This window comes from Filicampus tigris, chromosome 3 (genome assembly GCF_054856515.1).
Source record: "Filicampus tigris isolate MCC_2025a chromosome 3, RoL_Ftig_1.0, whole genome shotgun sequence".
Classification (NCBI taxonomy): Eukaryota; Metazoa; Chordata; class Actinopteri; order Syngnathiformes; family Syngnathidae; genus Filicampus; species Filicampus tigris.
The window spans coordinates 19,381,321-19,398,098 of NC_141219.1; the positions used below are offsets into that span (position 1 = coordinate 19,381,321).

The following is a 16,778-nucleotide window of genomic DNA, read 5'->3' on the forward strand; positions in this document are numbered from 1 at the left end:
ATCTTTCTACCCAACATGACTCCAGTGATGCAAAGCCGATGATGACACTCATTTAGCTTACTAAGTAAAATCATGACTACACTTGTCAGCCTTACCTCACACACACACACACACACCCCGACACGCAGACACACAACTGCACAGTGGCCAAAAGATGCAGCCTGAGCCCACTTTTGTTACAATACCTGTAGGGAATCCAGTCGGAGGTGTGCTTGGAGCTCATTCTGTCTCAATCACCCTGACTGCAAGGCTGGCGGCCTGCAACAGCACCGCAGCAAAGTGGCTAAGTGGTCTGAGGACTGGATTCAAACGGCGAGAGCCCACATAGCCCGATCATCACTGCTCCTCGTATCCCCCAAGTCTTCGCTTGTACGCTTTCTAGCCGCGGGACGTCGGATGACTACCAATCCACACAGGCAGCCGCTCTCGTCAAGTGTTGTACGCCGTGCACATGAAATTAGCCGTTTTCTTGTCCCCCTGCGTGCGTGTGTGTGTGTGTGTGTGCGTGCGTGTATGCGCTTGCAGTCAATGCCTCTCCTCTTCTCTGCTCACATCCACCGCCTCTGCTCTTGACTGGATCTAAATCTCCCTCCGTTTCTTGCCCTTTAAATCCCCCCTCCCTTCTTCCTCCCTCTCTCCCCAATCCATCTCTCTCGTGCAGCACCACCAACAGCAGCATCCAAGTCACAGGCATTCAGTGGGGAAAAAAAAGCTATGGAGAAGCTTTCTAGCTTTCATATATTATTTCACATTCAATTGCACTCTGAATGCAAATCAGGGCAATCGGGTGTGTTTTCTGGAATCATTTAATTAGCCTCCCAGAGTATGATGCATTAGCATATGACTGCGGTGACCAGTGTCAGCGGGCTTTAATTCAACGCTCTCCACAGCCAGACAAAGGTACCCAGTGATAGTGGCTGCAGCTCACGCACATCTGCTTCCGCCCGCCGTCTGACGCCCCTCACTGTCACACATCACTCACTGTGTTCCCCAGCCAACTACCGAGTCCATCTATAGACAGTTAACGCAGGCGGCTTCCTCGGGAGCGAGGGCCCTCCACAAGGAGTCGATTCAGGGCGGCCTCATCAACAAGCACATACCTCACGTGGACGTGTGAGCTCAGCTCTGAGGTGAAACGACCTGCACTCAGGTAGACTTTTTTTTTGGTTTTGTTTTATGTGGAGATGACCTGTCCATGAGACAGTCACAGGTAATGTTGGTGTATTCATCCACGAAACGAAACAAACTCTTTTGAAGACAGAGTAACGATGAGTTCTGAATGCAAATGAAAGGACATCAACTTGAAGTTCACTATTTAACTAGAAAATGCTATTTATGGCGAAATTGTGTGTGATTGCTGGAATGCTGAGTAAAAGAACATATGGAGTCATGTGGAATGAATGGAATGACATGGAATCATGTGGAGTGAGAAAAATGTGGAATGATAATGAAAGATGTGGAATGATGTGGAATGATACTGAATGTAGCGGAATGATATTGCATGACAGTATGTAATGAAGTGAAATAATTGGTGAAAAATGTGCAAAATGTTAATATGGAATGATATTGAACGATATGTCATAAAACGGAATGACATTGAGTGATATTGGTGAAAAATGGGAAATGATATGGAACTGTAATGAATGAAATGGAATGAAAAAGAATGATGTGAAATGATACTGGTGAAAAATATGCAATATGTAGGTGAAAAATGGGTAATGATACTGAAAGATATGGAATGATACAGAATGGTATTGAATGACATGGAATAATGTGGCATTATAATGGTGAACGAAGTGTAATATGTTCATGAGAAATTTGACATTTTTGGGATGTGAGGATTGCAGGAATGTTGAAAATCATTCCAAAGGTGAATTGAATGAGCTGAATATGTTAGGTTGAATGTGTCTTTGGGAAGAAATGATTTTTGTGAAAAAAAATATAAATGTGCGAAAACTGTGAATTGTAAAAATTGAATTGTTGGAATGAGGAAAAGCAAAGCCTGCATGGCGTGAACGTTTGGAACATGTTCAAGTTGAAATGACGAGAATCAGTCAACAAATGTGGAAGGAGAACCACATTAAAACAGTGAGAATGGAATATTCCACACACACTTACACACACGCACATGCGCACACACACACACAAAAGTAACAAAAGTCGGTACCGTTGAGCACTGGTATGGATTGCCAGGCACCGAGAATAGGTACCATACTGGCTCAAATGTGTACCCATCCCTAAGAATAACATACAGCAGGGGTGTCAAACTATTTTTTTGTCAGGGGCCACATCATGTGAACGCATATAACAGTATGATCGGTTTATATAATCGCATATACACAACAAATTGATGGATGGCTAGTTTTGAAATTAGAAACCGGTAAGTAATTTTTCAATTATTTTTCTATTTATTTTATACGGGCGGTTTGGTAACAAATAACACACTGCAGTATCTCATATCTCAGTGTTGTTAAAAATGAAAACAATTTGCAAGGAACGTGGAATTGACGCGCATGATTTGCCTTCACGGGCCACGTAAAATGAGGTTGCGGGCCGGATCTGGTCCCCGGGCCTCGACTTTGACACATGTGACGTATGTTCGGATGCTTCCAGCATTCACACAATAAACAAAAAGCTGTACATCACACATCAAGTCTTATGGTCGAATGGTCAAAAACTACTTGAGCTGACACTAACGGAACACTCCAATAGAGGGCCTGTCAAAAATGCAAAGTCTCACAGCTTCATAGGGAACGTATGGTATCTTAAAAATACAAAGCGATGCTTCATGTGATGATACATTTGAAATAGAACTATTTTTTAACTACCAATTCTATTGTCAAAATGCAATTTCTCAGGATTTTTTTTTTCTTTTTTTAAGATTTAGGCACGAAATTCCCTTGGATTTGTGGAGGAGCAGATTGGAATTTGGTGTTTTAAGCACTAGGTCAAAGAGGTGAAGGAAGAAGATGAGCGGATTTGGCACACATGGCCACAAGGATTTTAGGATAAACTTGACCGTGGCATCACAGCGTTTTGCAGTCTGGCCATACTGTAAGTCTCTTTCCTACATGCTCCCACTGGTCATTTTATTAGGTACATCAGCACGATAAATTAACAAATTCAATAAAGGTCATTCAGATCATTCTGCCTATTCATAGTAGTAGTAGTAATGGTACACTCTACAAACACTTGGGTTAAAAATAACACAATTTGGGCTCAAAAATGGACCGATCCACTACTTGGGTCAATTTGACCCAACTTCCTGGGTTGTTTTTGCAGAAAGCAGCCCCCAAAATGTGTAGTTTTCGACAAAACAACCCCATAAATTCAATCAAAAGAATGGCAATGCTATTAATTCATTCCAGCCTTCCCAAAAACAGCATTTTTTTTAATGAGGAAAATAGCACTCTATAATATTAACAACATAAATAATGACCATGTCAAGAGTCAAACAACTTGTGTATCATGATTAATTGATTGGGCTCATTCTGATGTGTGCAACTTGGCCACCGGGGGCAGTATAATACAACGATGCAGACACAAACAAAGAAGAGTTTGTTTGTCAACCACTACAAAGTATAAATGACAGAGTAAACTACAGTAACATTTGTCGTTTTCACAGAGGATACAAAATATATGCCTGTGAGTATTTTTGTGTTATTGTCTGTCTTGATTCACTATTTATGTTCAAATACCCATTGGCATATAACAACGCCACATTAAGCTATTCGTTAGCACGTCTTCCCATCGAATGAGACACTCTCTTTTTTAATTAAAGGCTCCAACAAACAAGAGTCCAACTGCCTCGATTTACATTGGCCTGAATCTACACTGACATTGCCCCTGAATGTTGAGTGTGAATGGTTGCCAAGCTTTGTGTGCCCTGTGATTGACTGGCGACACGGTGTAATCTGTCTTTTGCCCACAGTCCAGCTTCCTTGTGACCCTGAACAGCAGTACAAAATGGATGAATGGATTTTTATTGCTTATTCATTTGCAGCCTTTTCCAAATTTAGGGTCAGGATGCTACAAGGGTCCCAGAAAATGATGTGTGATATTTTATTGCTCGTCAAAAGCAAAGTGCTTTTTGACTGTTGTAATAAATTATTGCTATAGAAATGTCAAATTGGCTCTTTTGTTTTAGTCTGATGGATGAGCCAAATTTGGGTCATGAACTGAAACATCATAGAGAACCCTTTCCTTCTGAGATCACTTTAGGTTCTGCAGGTGTACCTAATGCTGTGGTCAGAGAGTGAGCACATGCATGGTTGTAAACGTTTTTGTTTTTTTTAATGAAAAAGTCATTAATCTACATGCGGTATACAATGCACTTCTATTGTGGGTAGCAGAGTGTGATGTTCATCCTGCATAGCTTTGTCCTCGGTGAAAAAAGAAAAAAAAACTGCCAAACGCTAATTTCAAATCAGAAGCCACTTGTTCAGAAGTCAATAAACAAAAACAGCGTCTATATCCTGAACAGAATCTACTTTGTTTGAAGACGGACAGCGTATCTGATCTACAAGTGTCCTCAAATGACCAAATTCACGACGGATGATTTTACATATTGAGCAGGAGCTGCTAGGATGAAAGTGGAGCTAAATGGAACAAGCCACTCAGCTCAGGAATGCTCCTGAGCAAAAGGACCCTGCTGAATATTTGATGCTGGAGAGCAGACTTTGAAGTGTGACTTTGAAGACTGCATTTGGTCATGAGGGACTTGGGTGAAGATAAGAATATATTCTTCCAGCTTCCTTCCTACTCGACTCCATTTTCAAAGTACAGTACTTGTCCCACTGGCATTACAGTAAGTGCAGCACCGCACAGACAGTGATAAGCTCTCTTATGATCAGTTATATTTATACAGTCCAGAATTCTTACATTTAGTGCCCGGAAGCGCTGTATTGTTAGTAACAACAGACCAGCAGTAGTGGTAATTATGGTCTATTCAGTGAATGCACAGGCAAAGTGAAAATGGATCTCTGGCTTTTGTCCAACAGTCTCAACCAGGCTGAAATTTAGCTGCAGAGAACACGAGCTCGGTCAGAGATCAGCAGGACGTTACCCAGTGATTATTTCCTTCCAACGTGTAATGGATGTGTTTCTGGGTGCTAAAAATATGTCGGAAGATTCTGGAACATTCTCTAGTCAGACTCCAATACTCTGGAATTCTTTACCTACAGAAATCAGAGCGGCTGCCTCTGCGGAAATGTTCAAATCTCAACTTTGAGATTTAGCTCTATACTCTTGCATTTGGTTGAACCACACATAGTATGTAATCAGGCTCTTGCCCTTTTTCACCCCCCTGACGTCTGGATTTTGGCCTGTTTTACTGACACTTCTCCTCTCTCCTCCCCCACGCTCCTTCTGCTCAGTGATGGGGTCCTTTCATCCATTTGTTGTGGCTCCAAAGTGACTTTGGAAAATAAATATTTCATGTTAAAATACTTCATTCATGCTTTAAATACATTATAATCCTACATTTGAACATTATGGTGCTCTTGTAACATTAAAATAAAACATTGTGTGAAGGATTATTAAGCTATTCGCATTGGTAGAAAAACTTTGTCAATACAAGAAAACAAAGGTTTCTGAGGAAGACAGACCATTTAATGCTATGTGCTACATGAACGGCATTAAAAAAAAAAAAAAAACGTCTCGCAGATGGGAGTATACAATTGTGTGTGAAAATCAAAGGTTTCTGAGGAAGACAGACCATTTAATGCTATGTGCTACATGAACGGCATTAAAAAAAAAAAAAAAACGTCTCGCAGATGGGAGTATACAATTGTGTGTGAAAATCAAGGTTACATCTACACCTGCATTCATGTGCCGTCGCTGTACATTGAGGTTCAGAAGCAAAAACCAGATTAACCAGGTAAAATGAATACTGAAACCGGCCATTATTTTCCAAATATACAGTATACTTTACAATAAATGAAATTGTTGACTGCACGCTCCACATGCGGTAAAATGAAGACGGAACAACGAGAAGAAGACGTAATTTTCGATTCACTGCATGTGGATCATTTAGAATTGATTTAATTTCACGATTATGAAGAGGACTCAAATATACAGTACATAAACTATTTCATTTGAAAGTGAGCTTCAACCAAATATCTTTTTTTCAGAGTTCAAAATACTTTTGTTCCACGCAAAAATTAAATGTGATATGTTCCCAGTAGCATTTCTTGTGTAATTTAACGCTGTTTTTATTTTCTAAATAGAGTTAAAAAAAAAAAGAAAGCTGACTCGACTTGAATCAAATTGGATATTCTGGTCCTCATGCATCAAAGAAGTGCTACATTTGATCGTCTATTTTTTTCTAGTGTGCAGCCTTGCTTCATGCTACAGCTATGATTTTCTTTTGCCCTGCATCTCTGAATGGATACAAACACAACAATTATATTTGCTGGCCTTGTCTAATGAAATCTAATACAAATGCATAAACAACAAAACAGCTCGGCTTGACACCGGGGAAGTCAAATCAAAGACTTTTTCACATTCTCACTATTAAATTATAAATGCTGCGCAACAGCAAGGGATGAAACATATTCTACCAGTCCCACTGTCAATACATAGTCCGTTGGAAGTCAGTAAGAATGGGTTACTGCACGGATCAAAATGATGTCACATCTTACACAGGAGACTGGAGGCGGGCTAGGAGAACTTGTAGGCAATACGCAGATGAAAGCTAATTAAGCCCTGTTGGCATCATCTTGAAATAATGAATTTAAAAGCTGCATAAATACCCACTTGTTTAAAGATCAAGTGTGAAGTAATTTCAAAAAATGCCAAATGAAACCTAAGTACAGTAATTAATCATCATACAAAAAAATAAAGCATGAAAAAATCCTTTCTATTTCGTATATTCGACAATGTAATCATATTCCCTAAGTGAAATTCTGGCGCGCGACAAACGGGAAGTGTGATGTCATTTTAAGACAACAATGGCAGAGCGCAACATGGAAAGTGTACAAAGCCAGTCAGAAATTGACTCAGAAAGCAATATTTAAAGCGTAGAGAAGAGTTGGAGGAAGAGGCGGTCCTTGGCATGATGTATGTTGGACCATACATGTACGAACGAGCCAGATGCTCAGGATGCTGAAAATGTTGTTCCCGAACGACCGGACATTGACGAGACTCATCGAGATTGGAAGAATAGTAAGATATATAGGCTGCGGTTATTAGCCTAGCGTTATTGTTTGAAATTCGATGCTATGCCGTGCTGCAAATTACACACGATATTTATGACCTACCTGGTCCATTAATTCTGCTAGCACTGAGAGCACACGTCATGGTGGGTTGGTGTCCTCCACTGTCAAATTAGATTTATGTCATGTCATCTTCCACACCGCTTATCCTGTACAACAGGGTCGCGGGGAGGTGCTGGAGCCTATCCCAGCTGACTATGGGCGAAAGGCAGACTACACCCTGAACTGGTCGCCAGGAAGTCGCAGGGCACACACAGACACCGTCACTGAGCAGGAACCAATCTCACGCTGCCCGCACATAACTCAGGCGTGTGTACCACCGCACTATCAGCGACTTTAAATTAGCTTTATTACTTGTCATATTTTGATAGTACTAGTAGGCATTGCGAAGGTATATTTCATGAATCATAACATGTAAGTGAATTTACAGGTAGATTGACTTGTGATTGGCAGTTTCCCAAGAGGATATGGCATGTTCATTCAACAACAAAGTCAACGATCGCGACCGCATCAAGTTGCTATCCAGACACCAGTTGACGTGGACGTATAAACTGAGCATTTTCGTTGTTAAAGGGGAAGTCAACCCAAACATATTTTTTTCAAGAATATGTTCTATGCAAATGCACTAGTTGAAACAACGCATTCTGATAAATATTGCGTTTCTGGAACAAAGAGTTAATCCACCCGTTTTTAGCCATCTCTGGGGTTGGCCATTTTGTCACTGTCAACTGAAAATGACATCACAGTGTCTCAGGGCTCAGGTAACGACCAACCACGGCTCACCTGTTTTCTGAAAGTGAAACCATGATTGGTCGTTACCTGAGCGCTGAGTAGTTGTGATGTCATTTTCAGTCGACAAAAATGACAAAATGGCCGCCCCCTGAGAGGTGGATTTTGCTGCTTAACTCATATTCCACAGACAAAATATTAATCAGAATGCTTTGTCCCAACTAGTTGGCCTCCACAGAACATATTCTGGAAAAAAGTGTTTTGATTGGCTTCCCCTTTTAGTACGTTGCTCCAGGTCTAATTATGAATCTGGGTGGGTTGCATTAAAAATAACAAATGAAAATATGCGTAAAATTGTTTTAGCCGTTAGTACTCAAAAGACGGTTGGCCAAGTTTACTTCACACTTGATCTTCTAATTATTCAAATTAATGTATTACTTTACAGTATATGTATTCCATCCATCCATTTTCTATAGCACTTGTACTTATTAGGTTTGCAGGTGACCTGCAGCCTATCCCAGCTGACTTTGGGTGAGAGGCTGACTCCCATTTAACATGAGTTTGAATGTGGTTGGTTAGTTCCGAACAGAGCCACGCATCCACTGATACAGTTATAAAATAGTCTGCCCACCTGTGCAACCACATTGTCGCGGTTGTTTATTTCTACTTTGCCTCTGAAAACAATTTTTAAAATGGCATTTAAATTGTACAGGTTATAGGTCACAATTTTGGAAAAAAGTTTCAAGTCTCGTTTTTTTAGATCACAAAAACTGGCCATGTGAAAAGGGGTGTGTAGAATTTTTAAATCCACTGTGAATAAAAGCTTCAGACTGAGACTCAGCGTGAGTGATTTTATGAATAATATGAATGAAAAGTGACTGAGGCCTATTGGCGTTTGTCCCACATTGATTGAATCAAATGTCCTCACATGTATTGATTCCTGCTAATGTTGGAAATACACACCATGCTGTTACACATTTTGGAGAGATCTGGTGAATGTTTTTAAATGACTTATTTTGTATCAGCTATGGAGCTATAAGATAACATATACCTTTGAGACACTGGAACTACATGTACACACATATACACAGACAGTATGACTTGTATCAACCTAAATCCCAGTGTAGGCCAGTTGAGGACATCCATAAAACATGATTTGGATTAGCAAATGTCACACTGGATGAAACATTGTTCCAATGTCCCATTGTCCCACTGAAGCAGCCGGATTGACTCCCTCAATGCAGCACAGTTCTGCTGTGTCGCTCTTATCAGACTACAGTCTCCTCCCTGTGAGCAAGCGTCTTAAACTTGAGGATTTACGCAATTTCTCATCGCCCTAACCCTAACCACGTTTCAGAAATTTCTGTACATGTCCATTGCATTGTGTACATATCACTAGGGAAGAATTTGTAAAAAGGAAAAAAAAGAAAATAAGATAAAAAAAAATTAAAAATCTGTTGAGTTCGATTTTTACGCTGATTAAAACTACAATCGGCATCCTGATTCCAAAACTGCAGTTAGTTTTATTTCTAACACGGCAAGTTATTTTCTCCACAGCATACTAGATAAGTAACATTCCATTGATAAGATATAGAAAAGGCCTAGATACACCAATCGGACGTCGGAGGTCGTGAAGCATCGTGGCATCTGAATGCGCCGTCTGTTTGGTGTGGTGACCACCGTCGTAGCGTCTTAATCTGTCAGGAAGCTTCTGGTGGGCGTTTACGCATGTTGAATCAGCGTCGCCAGTCGTGACATTTGGTCACTCTGATTGGCTGTTTGCTAGCACATCCGCGCTCGGAGAACGAACGGGAAGTGTCAAAAGCGGATAAACAGTGAGCGAGGGTTGACAATTTAAGTATTTCACGATACCGTGTCAAGAGCGTGAGGGTTTACTTCACATGGGAGTTCATCATGAGCGAAGAATATAGCAGAATTAATTGTTTACGTTTTTATAATCCGCCCCCGGCCAATAGCTTTCCGGTTGGAATTTTCTAACTATGAGAAATAGTGACTACCACCGCCGATGATATGGAAGGGTATTACATCTCACGCATGCTCAAAAAGTACTATCATGGGCAGCGTCGCTGTATGTCGTTGCGGTGTATTTTTCCAGCGTGACGTGTCCGCCACAGAGGGTAATCGTCTGTCACAGTTGGCCAACGTCGGATTGGTCCATCTAGGCCTTAAGACTTGCCATCTTATTACAATTGCACTTATCTACAGCTACATGGCAACTTGTTTGGGCAATCACAATTGAGACAGACATCAAAATCTGCAAACAGAAAGCTAGGAGGAATTAAGAGGATACCATACCAGTGTAAATTCAATTTCGTTTTATGCTGTTTATTTGATTAGATTTTTTTTTAGTTTTTAAAGCTTGTAATTATTCCATCTTAGGGTTTTATATATAAACATACACATTTCTTTCATACTTTTTGAGAAAACGTTGATCCTGTAGCTCAAAAATGTTACGTGGTGGTCAAAAACAGATCAGTTTTGGATTCACCCAAGAATTAGTTGAAAACCTGTCAGCGCTAACTCAACCAAAATTGTGCTCCCCGGTGCAATGCGTGTTAAAGAATGCTGGCCCATTGACATACGTGATGAGTCCAGTGTGAGCTAAACAATAAAAGCCAGTAGGAGCACATTTCAGATACATGGAAAGCAAGGAAAATCAATGTTCAGTGGCACCTTGAGATACGACTTGAATTCATTGTGTGAGCAAATTTGTAACTCAAAACACTTAAATAATCTTTCCCTGTTGCTATGAATGGAAATGCCATTAATGGAAATGAAACCAAAATGTTCGCTCTCCGTTTGCTATTGTAACTACAATCCCAATAATAAAGCACATACTGTAATTTTAGATACAGCTCTTGTATTGAATCTCTTTTGGTTATGCCGGTTCATGTGCTGAGTGAACGTTGGTCAGTGCAAGCGGCAGGTTTAAATATTTAATCAAAATGGTTTGAATTGGTGATGATTTCATCCCTGGATGAGGTTAGCTGCTCTGAAATTAGATGATGAAAGGTAGCATTGCATATCAGTCTTTTGATAGCCATGCAAATGCCGACACAACAGGCAGCGGGGTGGTGGATGCATTGTGGATCTTGGTTTGATTTTCATCAACAACAAGATGTGTGACAAGAAATGACAAAAGATGGTGATTGCAAAAGATGGTGCTTGCAAGCAAGAGAGTGACAGAGAGAGAAACATATTCATGAACCCCTGGATTAATTTACTTTTAATGATGGCAAAATTCCATATCAATAAATGTAAGTTCATGGAAAGATTCCCAGCTCTACTGTTTTCATTAACAAGTTCAAACATTATATTTCTACAATTAGGTATTCTTTGGAACAGAAAGCAATTACAACTATTTCTACTTGGGTTCAATCTAATGTTTATGTATAATTTATGTATGAATAAGGACGGAGGGACGATGACTGTCGCGGACGGAAGAAGGCAGGGGAAAGTGCCCATTTCTGCACTTTATGTAGGTATTTGTGCACTTTACATTGTAATTGCATTTATTTGAGTTTTATATTTCTGTATATTCATAGGTTGAATCAGATTTTTGTATATTTTATTAGCTTGTGTTAGTTGCTGCACATGTCCTTGTGCTGAGTACCTCAATCTGTTTTTTTTATATGTTTATTTATTTTATATTGTAGACTACAGATGGAAATGAGCCTTCTGGTGAATCTGGTGCAAGGATCTCTTCGTGTCTGTGATATTGACTCACGTATGTATGTGCACATCAAACTTCAAATAAGAAAAAAATTGTGTGTTGAAATTGTGTTGTTCAATTGCTCAATTGGAGCGCAGTAGCCATTTAATGCCTATTTATTTAACAAATAATAATATATGAAATTGCTCCATGGTCCCAAAATCGACAATTGATGCAATATGGTACACCCATATTATGTCAATTGTATGATTCGACCCAGGAAATCAGGAAATATTTCATTAAAATGTCATTTTCATGGGTTTTAATTTGAGCGAAAAAGGTCAAATTTCATGTAAATAATATATGAATGATATATTTTAAAAGCTGAAGGTGGAAATAATAAAATGAACCCAAAAAAATGCCCATCCTTTGGAATTTCCATTAGATCTGTGTTAACAGAGCTAAAATGGTAAATAAATAAATAAATGAATAATGAAGAAGAAGAAGAAGAAGTAGAAGAAGAAGAAGAAGAAAAGATAAGAAGGCCTTTATTGATCCCACTGTGGGTAAATTTTCAGCGTTACAGCAGCAAATATATAGTTCAGCGTTACAGCAGCAAAGATATAGAAGAATAATAATAAGAAGATGAAGAAGCAGCGAGGTGGACACAGATAAATGTATCTTTTTCCATTTAAACATCACTTGTATGCAGGGACAACAGACATTTTTATTTAAAGATAATATCTGGTGATTCAGCGGATGAGTCACATTTACAGAATCCTCCACATCATCATGAGTGGTCATACTGTGAAATGTACAAACAGCACTTCTTACACAATGAATTTTTTTGGTGTGGTGAAGAATTAGCAGACTACCTTCAACCTTTCAAAAAGTACTCGTGTATTGTACGTTAGGGTGTGTGAACTGCAATGTGGTTCGATACACATGACTCACACTCTCTATACTACTTTCATCTGGTTTTCTCCTCTCTATCTTGGATTTTTTTTTCACTTTTTCAATTCATGACACTAAAAATTCTGTAGCTTTAATTGGACCCTCATGGTTGGGGTGTTTTTTCATGCATAGGACATCTGCAGTATATCAGTCAGGCAGTTTGCTGTCAAATATCTTAAATGTAACTCCTCCCTGAAAACAAAACAAAAAATCTGTCATCTCAAATCAGGGACACGTGATATGGAGGAACCATTTTAGTGTCAATGAGTCCATCGATTGCTTCCCAACTCAACGCCCTCGCCAGGAGCATCCTCTGAAAACACAATGGGTCTCGTAACCATAGCAACAGCAGAGAGTCAGAATTATATGAAAAAAGAAGCTCAGGGGTAGAATACTGTGCTTTAGCGTGCGTCTAAAACAACACACATTTGTTTATCTGTGAGATTAAAACGTTGCAACGTTGATTTTCTTAGTCGCGCACAGCTCCAGGAAGACAGGTAACTATTTTGTTGATCAATAGGGGGAGACCTCGACTGGTGGAAACAAAATGTAGTGGTAGTGGATGGACACACGGTGGCGCTGTTTAACAGCTTATTTTCCTTACTCCAAACACAACCACAGCATTCCTTTGAAAGGAGTGTGTTGGATACAAAAATATTTTCACATTTACATGTGCATACATTTACACCAACATATTTGCACTACTCTTAATTCATACCAACAATCTGCATACCGTGAATCATTCCATTACACTAAAGTACGCGTGTATGGATATTCTGTATATTTCATCTTGTATTGAATTGTATAATATAAAAGTTAAAAATATATATATATATAAAAATTACATACTCCTTTTGACATTGTATATTTACATACCATGTAGGCCAAAGGCTCTCAACTTTTTTTTACACCAAGTGCCACCTAAAAAACAAAAAAACATCTGCTCTCTAACGTATCACCAATGACCAACATTAAAATACAGTAACATAATAGGCCTGAGTTTTCACCATTTGTTTTATTCCTAAAACTACATTTCATAGTTTAAGCCACTATAATATTATGCACACTTTGAACATAAACACTGTTTAAACATCCATCCATCCATCCATTATCAATACCGCTTATCCTCACATGGGTCGCGGGGCGTGCTGGAGCCCCTGTTTGAATATATGATGGGAAATACTTTAATAATGATTCAATTAAAATGTGTTGCACATAATATTTACAGTTGCATCTAAAAACATTTAAAGCAAACAGTTCTTAGTATTGTATTAACACAACTAATCGGTACCACCAGAGGGAGACAGCATACAACTATGGTACTAGTACCACATTTGGAGAATCACTGCCTAGCACTAATGGTTAGATGCAAACTCGTCTTCTACATCGTCAGCCTCTTAAAGTCATCCCTTGATCATCCGGTCAAGGGGAGGCAGGCCTGACAAGAGTCAGAGTCATAGAGACAAGTCATATTTCAACATTTTTTTATTTATTTTTACCTTAAAGCGGAAATCTACCAAAACACATTTTTTTTCAAGAATATGTACCCAGCAGGCCCACTAGTTGAAACACGGCATTCTAATTAATATTGCGCTTGTGGAATGTGAGTTAAGAGGCAAAATCCACCCCTTTTTAGCCATCTCATGTCGACTAAAAATGACATCACAACTGCTCAGGGCTTAGGTAACGACCAATCACGGCACAGCTTCAGAAAACAGGTCACGGCTCATCTGTTTTCTGAACCTGAGCCATGATTTACATAGCTGCCCCCTGAGATGTACAAAATCGGGTGGATTTTAGTGCTTAAGTCATATTCCACAAACGCAATATTAATCAGAATGCCATGTTTCGACTAGTGGGGCTGCATAGAGCATATTCTCAAGATTTTTCTGGTGTTGTCTCCCCTTTAAAAAACATAAAATATCAGTAATAACATAATTAATATAGTATGGGTTTTTTTAAGCAGTTTTTGCTGATTTTTTTTTCTTCAATTCAATGGACATTGTGCTGCTCTTTTTGGTGTGCGTGCCTTGGCCACCTGGGGACAGTATAATACAGACATACGGATTCACATGGAGACAGTCACTCCTCAGTGAGCCACAGATTTGAGGTACGTGTGTTTTAAGATTAGCATAGCATACGTGTGTTTTGAGATGAGCATAGTCACAGAGTGAATTAAACTCTTTTCTCAAAGCAACACTGTAAGGAAGTAGAGGGGGACAAAAAAAAGAGTATGAGGTATGGAATTCCATCCTTATCATAATGATTGCCATTTGCACTTTTTTTTTTTAAAGTTTGTCTTACTCTACAAAACATGTTTTGACAGTCGATAAAGTAACCCAATACTTTAAACTCAGAATAACACAGTTTTGTTATTTAGTGATTACGACCTACTGTCATAGATGAAACCAACACAAAATCAGTCTTAAATACAACTCTGTATTGTAATAAAGAGCACAAATTAAGTTTCTTTGACTGTTCTACATCTGACACCAGGATCTACACACCCTTACCACATTTTCTAGTGGAGGTGCGACGCTCTGCCATTTTGGAGTGCATGTGCAGTGCACTTTACCTTCAAAAACCATAATAAATACACCGTTGAATAAATACCTCTACGAAAACCAAAACATGATTATCTATGTAAAAGTAGAATAATTGCTGATTGACATTTTGTATTGGTGATGTACCCAATATTATGGCTGGTGAGTGTCTAGACGACACGTTGAAACCTTGAACATGCAGCACACTATTCTGCCTGGTTGTATTTAAGAATCAAGGGAGATTGCAGAATGTCCCTACATTTTACAGCGTGCTGATAATAATTACACTCTCCAGACTCACAATCTTATTTCTGAAAAACATGTAGTGCCACCTCCCAGTTTTTACGCCACGATCTTTCACCATAGCAACCAGCTCCAGAGGCATATCTCACATTCAGCACTGGTGCAGAGCTCTGGAGGAGAGCTGCATAAAAGAATAGTCAGAGGGAAGAGTATTAACATAGAAATCAAGGACAGAAAGAATCTGGGAAATCAGACAAAACCCTCCCTAAAAGCAAAATGAAAAAAAGGCATTAAACGATTTGAGACATCTTATCTCGCCATATAAAATCAGATTCATTGAAAGAAGGCTGGATAGTCCCCGATATCAGATTTACTTGTTGAATGAGTGTTGAAACATGCTGAAACACTGGTTGTGCATACAGTACATGTTGAATGCAAAGTCTTTAAAATACTAACACCCAGAGCTGGGCACTTGACCCTTTTTTGCCGCGACCCTCCACCCTTGACCTGGGTACCCTTCAGGCCACGACCCCCCGCTCTTATTCATAAAAATGATCACCCCCTGCCCCGTTCCGCCCCCCCCAACATTTTTTTAAAAAAGTGTCCGTGATTGACGCCGCCGCGGGAGGGATGCGAACTGCAGAGGCTTTTTAAGGATCATTAGCCGGCTAATTTACTATTCAAACCCGCTGTGGACACGCTTCAAAATGCGCCACTAGTACTTTACTACTTACCCAACTGCGTGTGATTAATTCCACTGCGAGCCCCAGGGTTGGTTTTGTCGTATTGTATAATTATTTGGGTCCAACAGGCGGCCAGAGGTCGCGTCAACTTATTATAAATATTAATACTTATTTATTTTGCACCTTTCCCCTCCTTCACAGCCTTCAAAATAAAAGCATACCAGCAAACCACAGCAGGTTTGCTACGGCTTATTTCCGGAAGTAGTGAAAACGCCAGATAAAGTGCATGAACTCCATCTTGATGTGTCAGCGACATCCTTGAGTCAGTGCTGCGCGCAGCTTGAATATACTCATGGAAAAGTTTTAAAAGAAGTCGGGGGGCGTCACTTCAAAAAGACAGCGACAACAATGGATATCGTGCCTGCTACAACCATAAAGGGACCGAGATGACTAGAGACCTGTCGCCAACAGCTCAATGCGTCGGTCACGTGAATCAATGCGGCAGTTGTTGCTCGCGCTGACGCGGGAGTAGAAAGAAGCCTAAAAAGAAGCCTTTCAGTGAGTAGGCTGAGATGAAATTTGGCCGCCTCGCGACCACATCAAACGCATGAGGGCCGATTAGTGGGCCGTACTAAAATCAACTTCCAGCCATGCTTAGTCCAGCCATTTTAAAAAATTTGTCACCCCCACCCCTCCACCCCAAAAATGGGCATCCGGCCGGGCTGGAGGGTCCGACCGG

General features: G+C 39.8%; 1 protein-coding gene across 3 annotated transcripts in view; it reads right to left on the reverse strand.

The window, feature by feature from the left end:
- Positions 1-16,778, reverse strand: part of tub (TUB bipartite transcription factor) — a 53,468-nt gene that overhangs the window by 23,093 nt on the left and 13,597 nt on the right. The window contains exon 1 of one of the 3 annotated variants that reach the window (XM_086026183.1): positions 186-564. The exons of the other annotated variants lie outside the window; for them this stretch is intronic. Coding sequence (XP_085882309.1) covers positions 186-223 — 38 coding nt within the window. The 5' untranslated portion in view covers positions 224-564. Of the gene's footprint in view, positions 1-185; positions 565-16,778 lie in introns of those variants that run through there. 3 annotated transcript variants of the gene reach the window in all.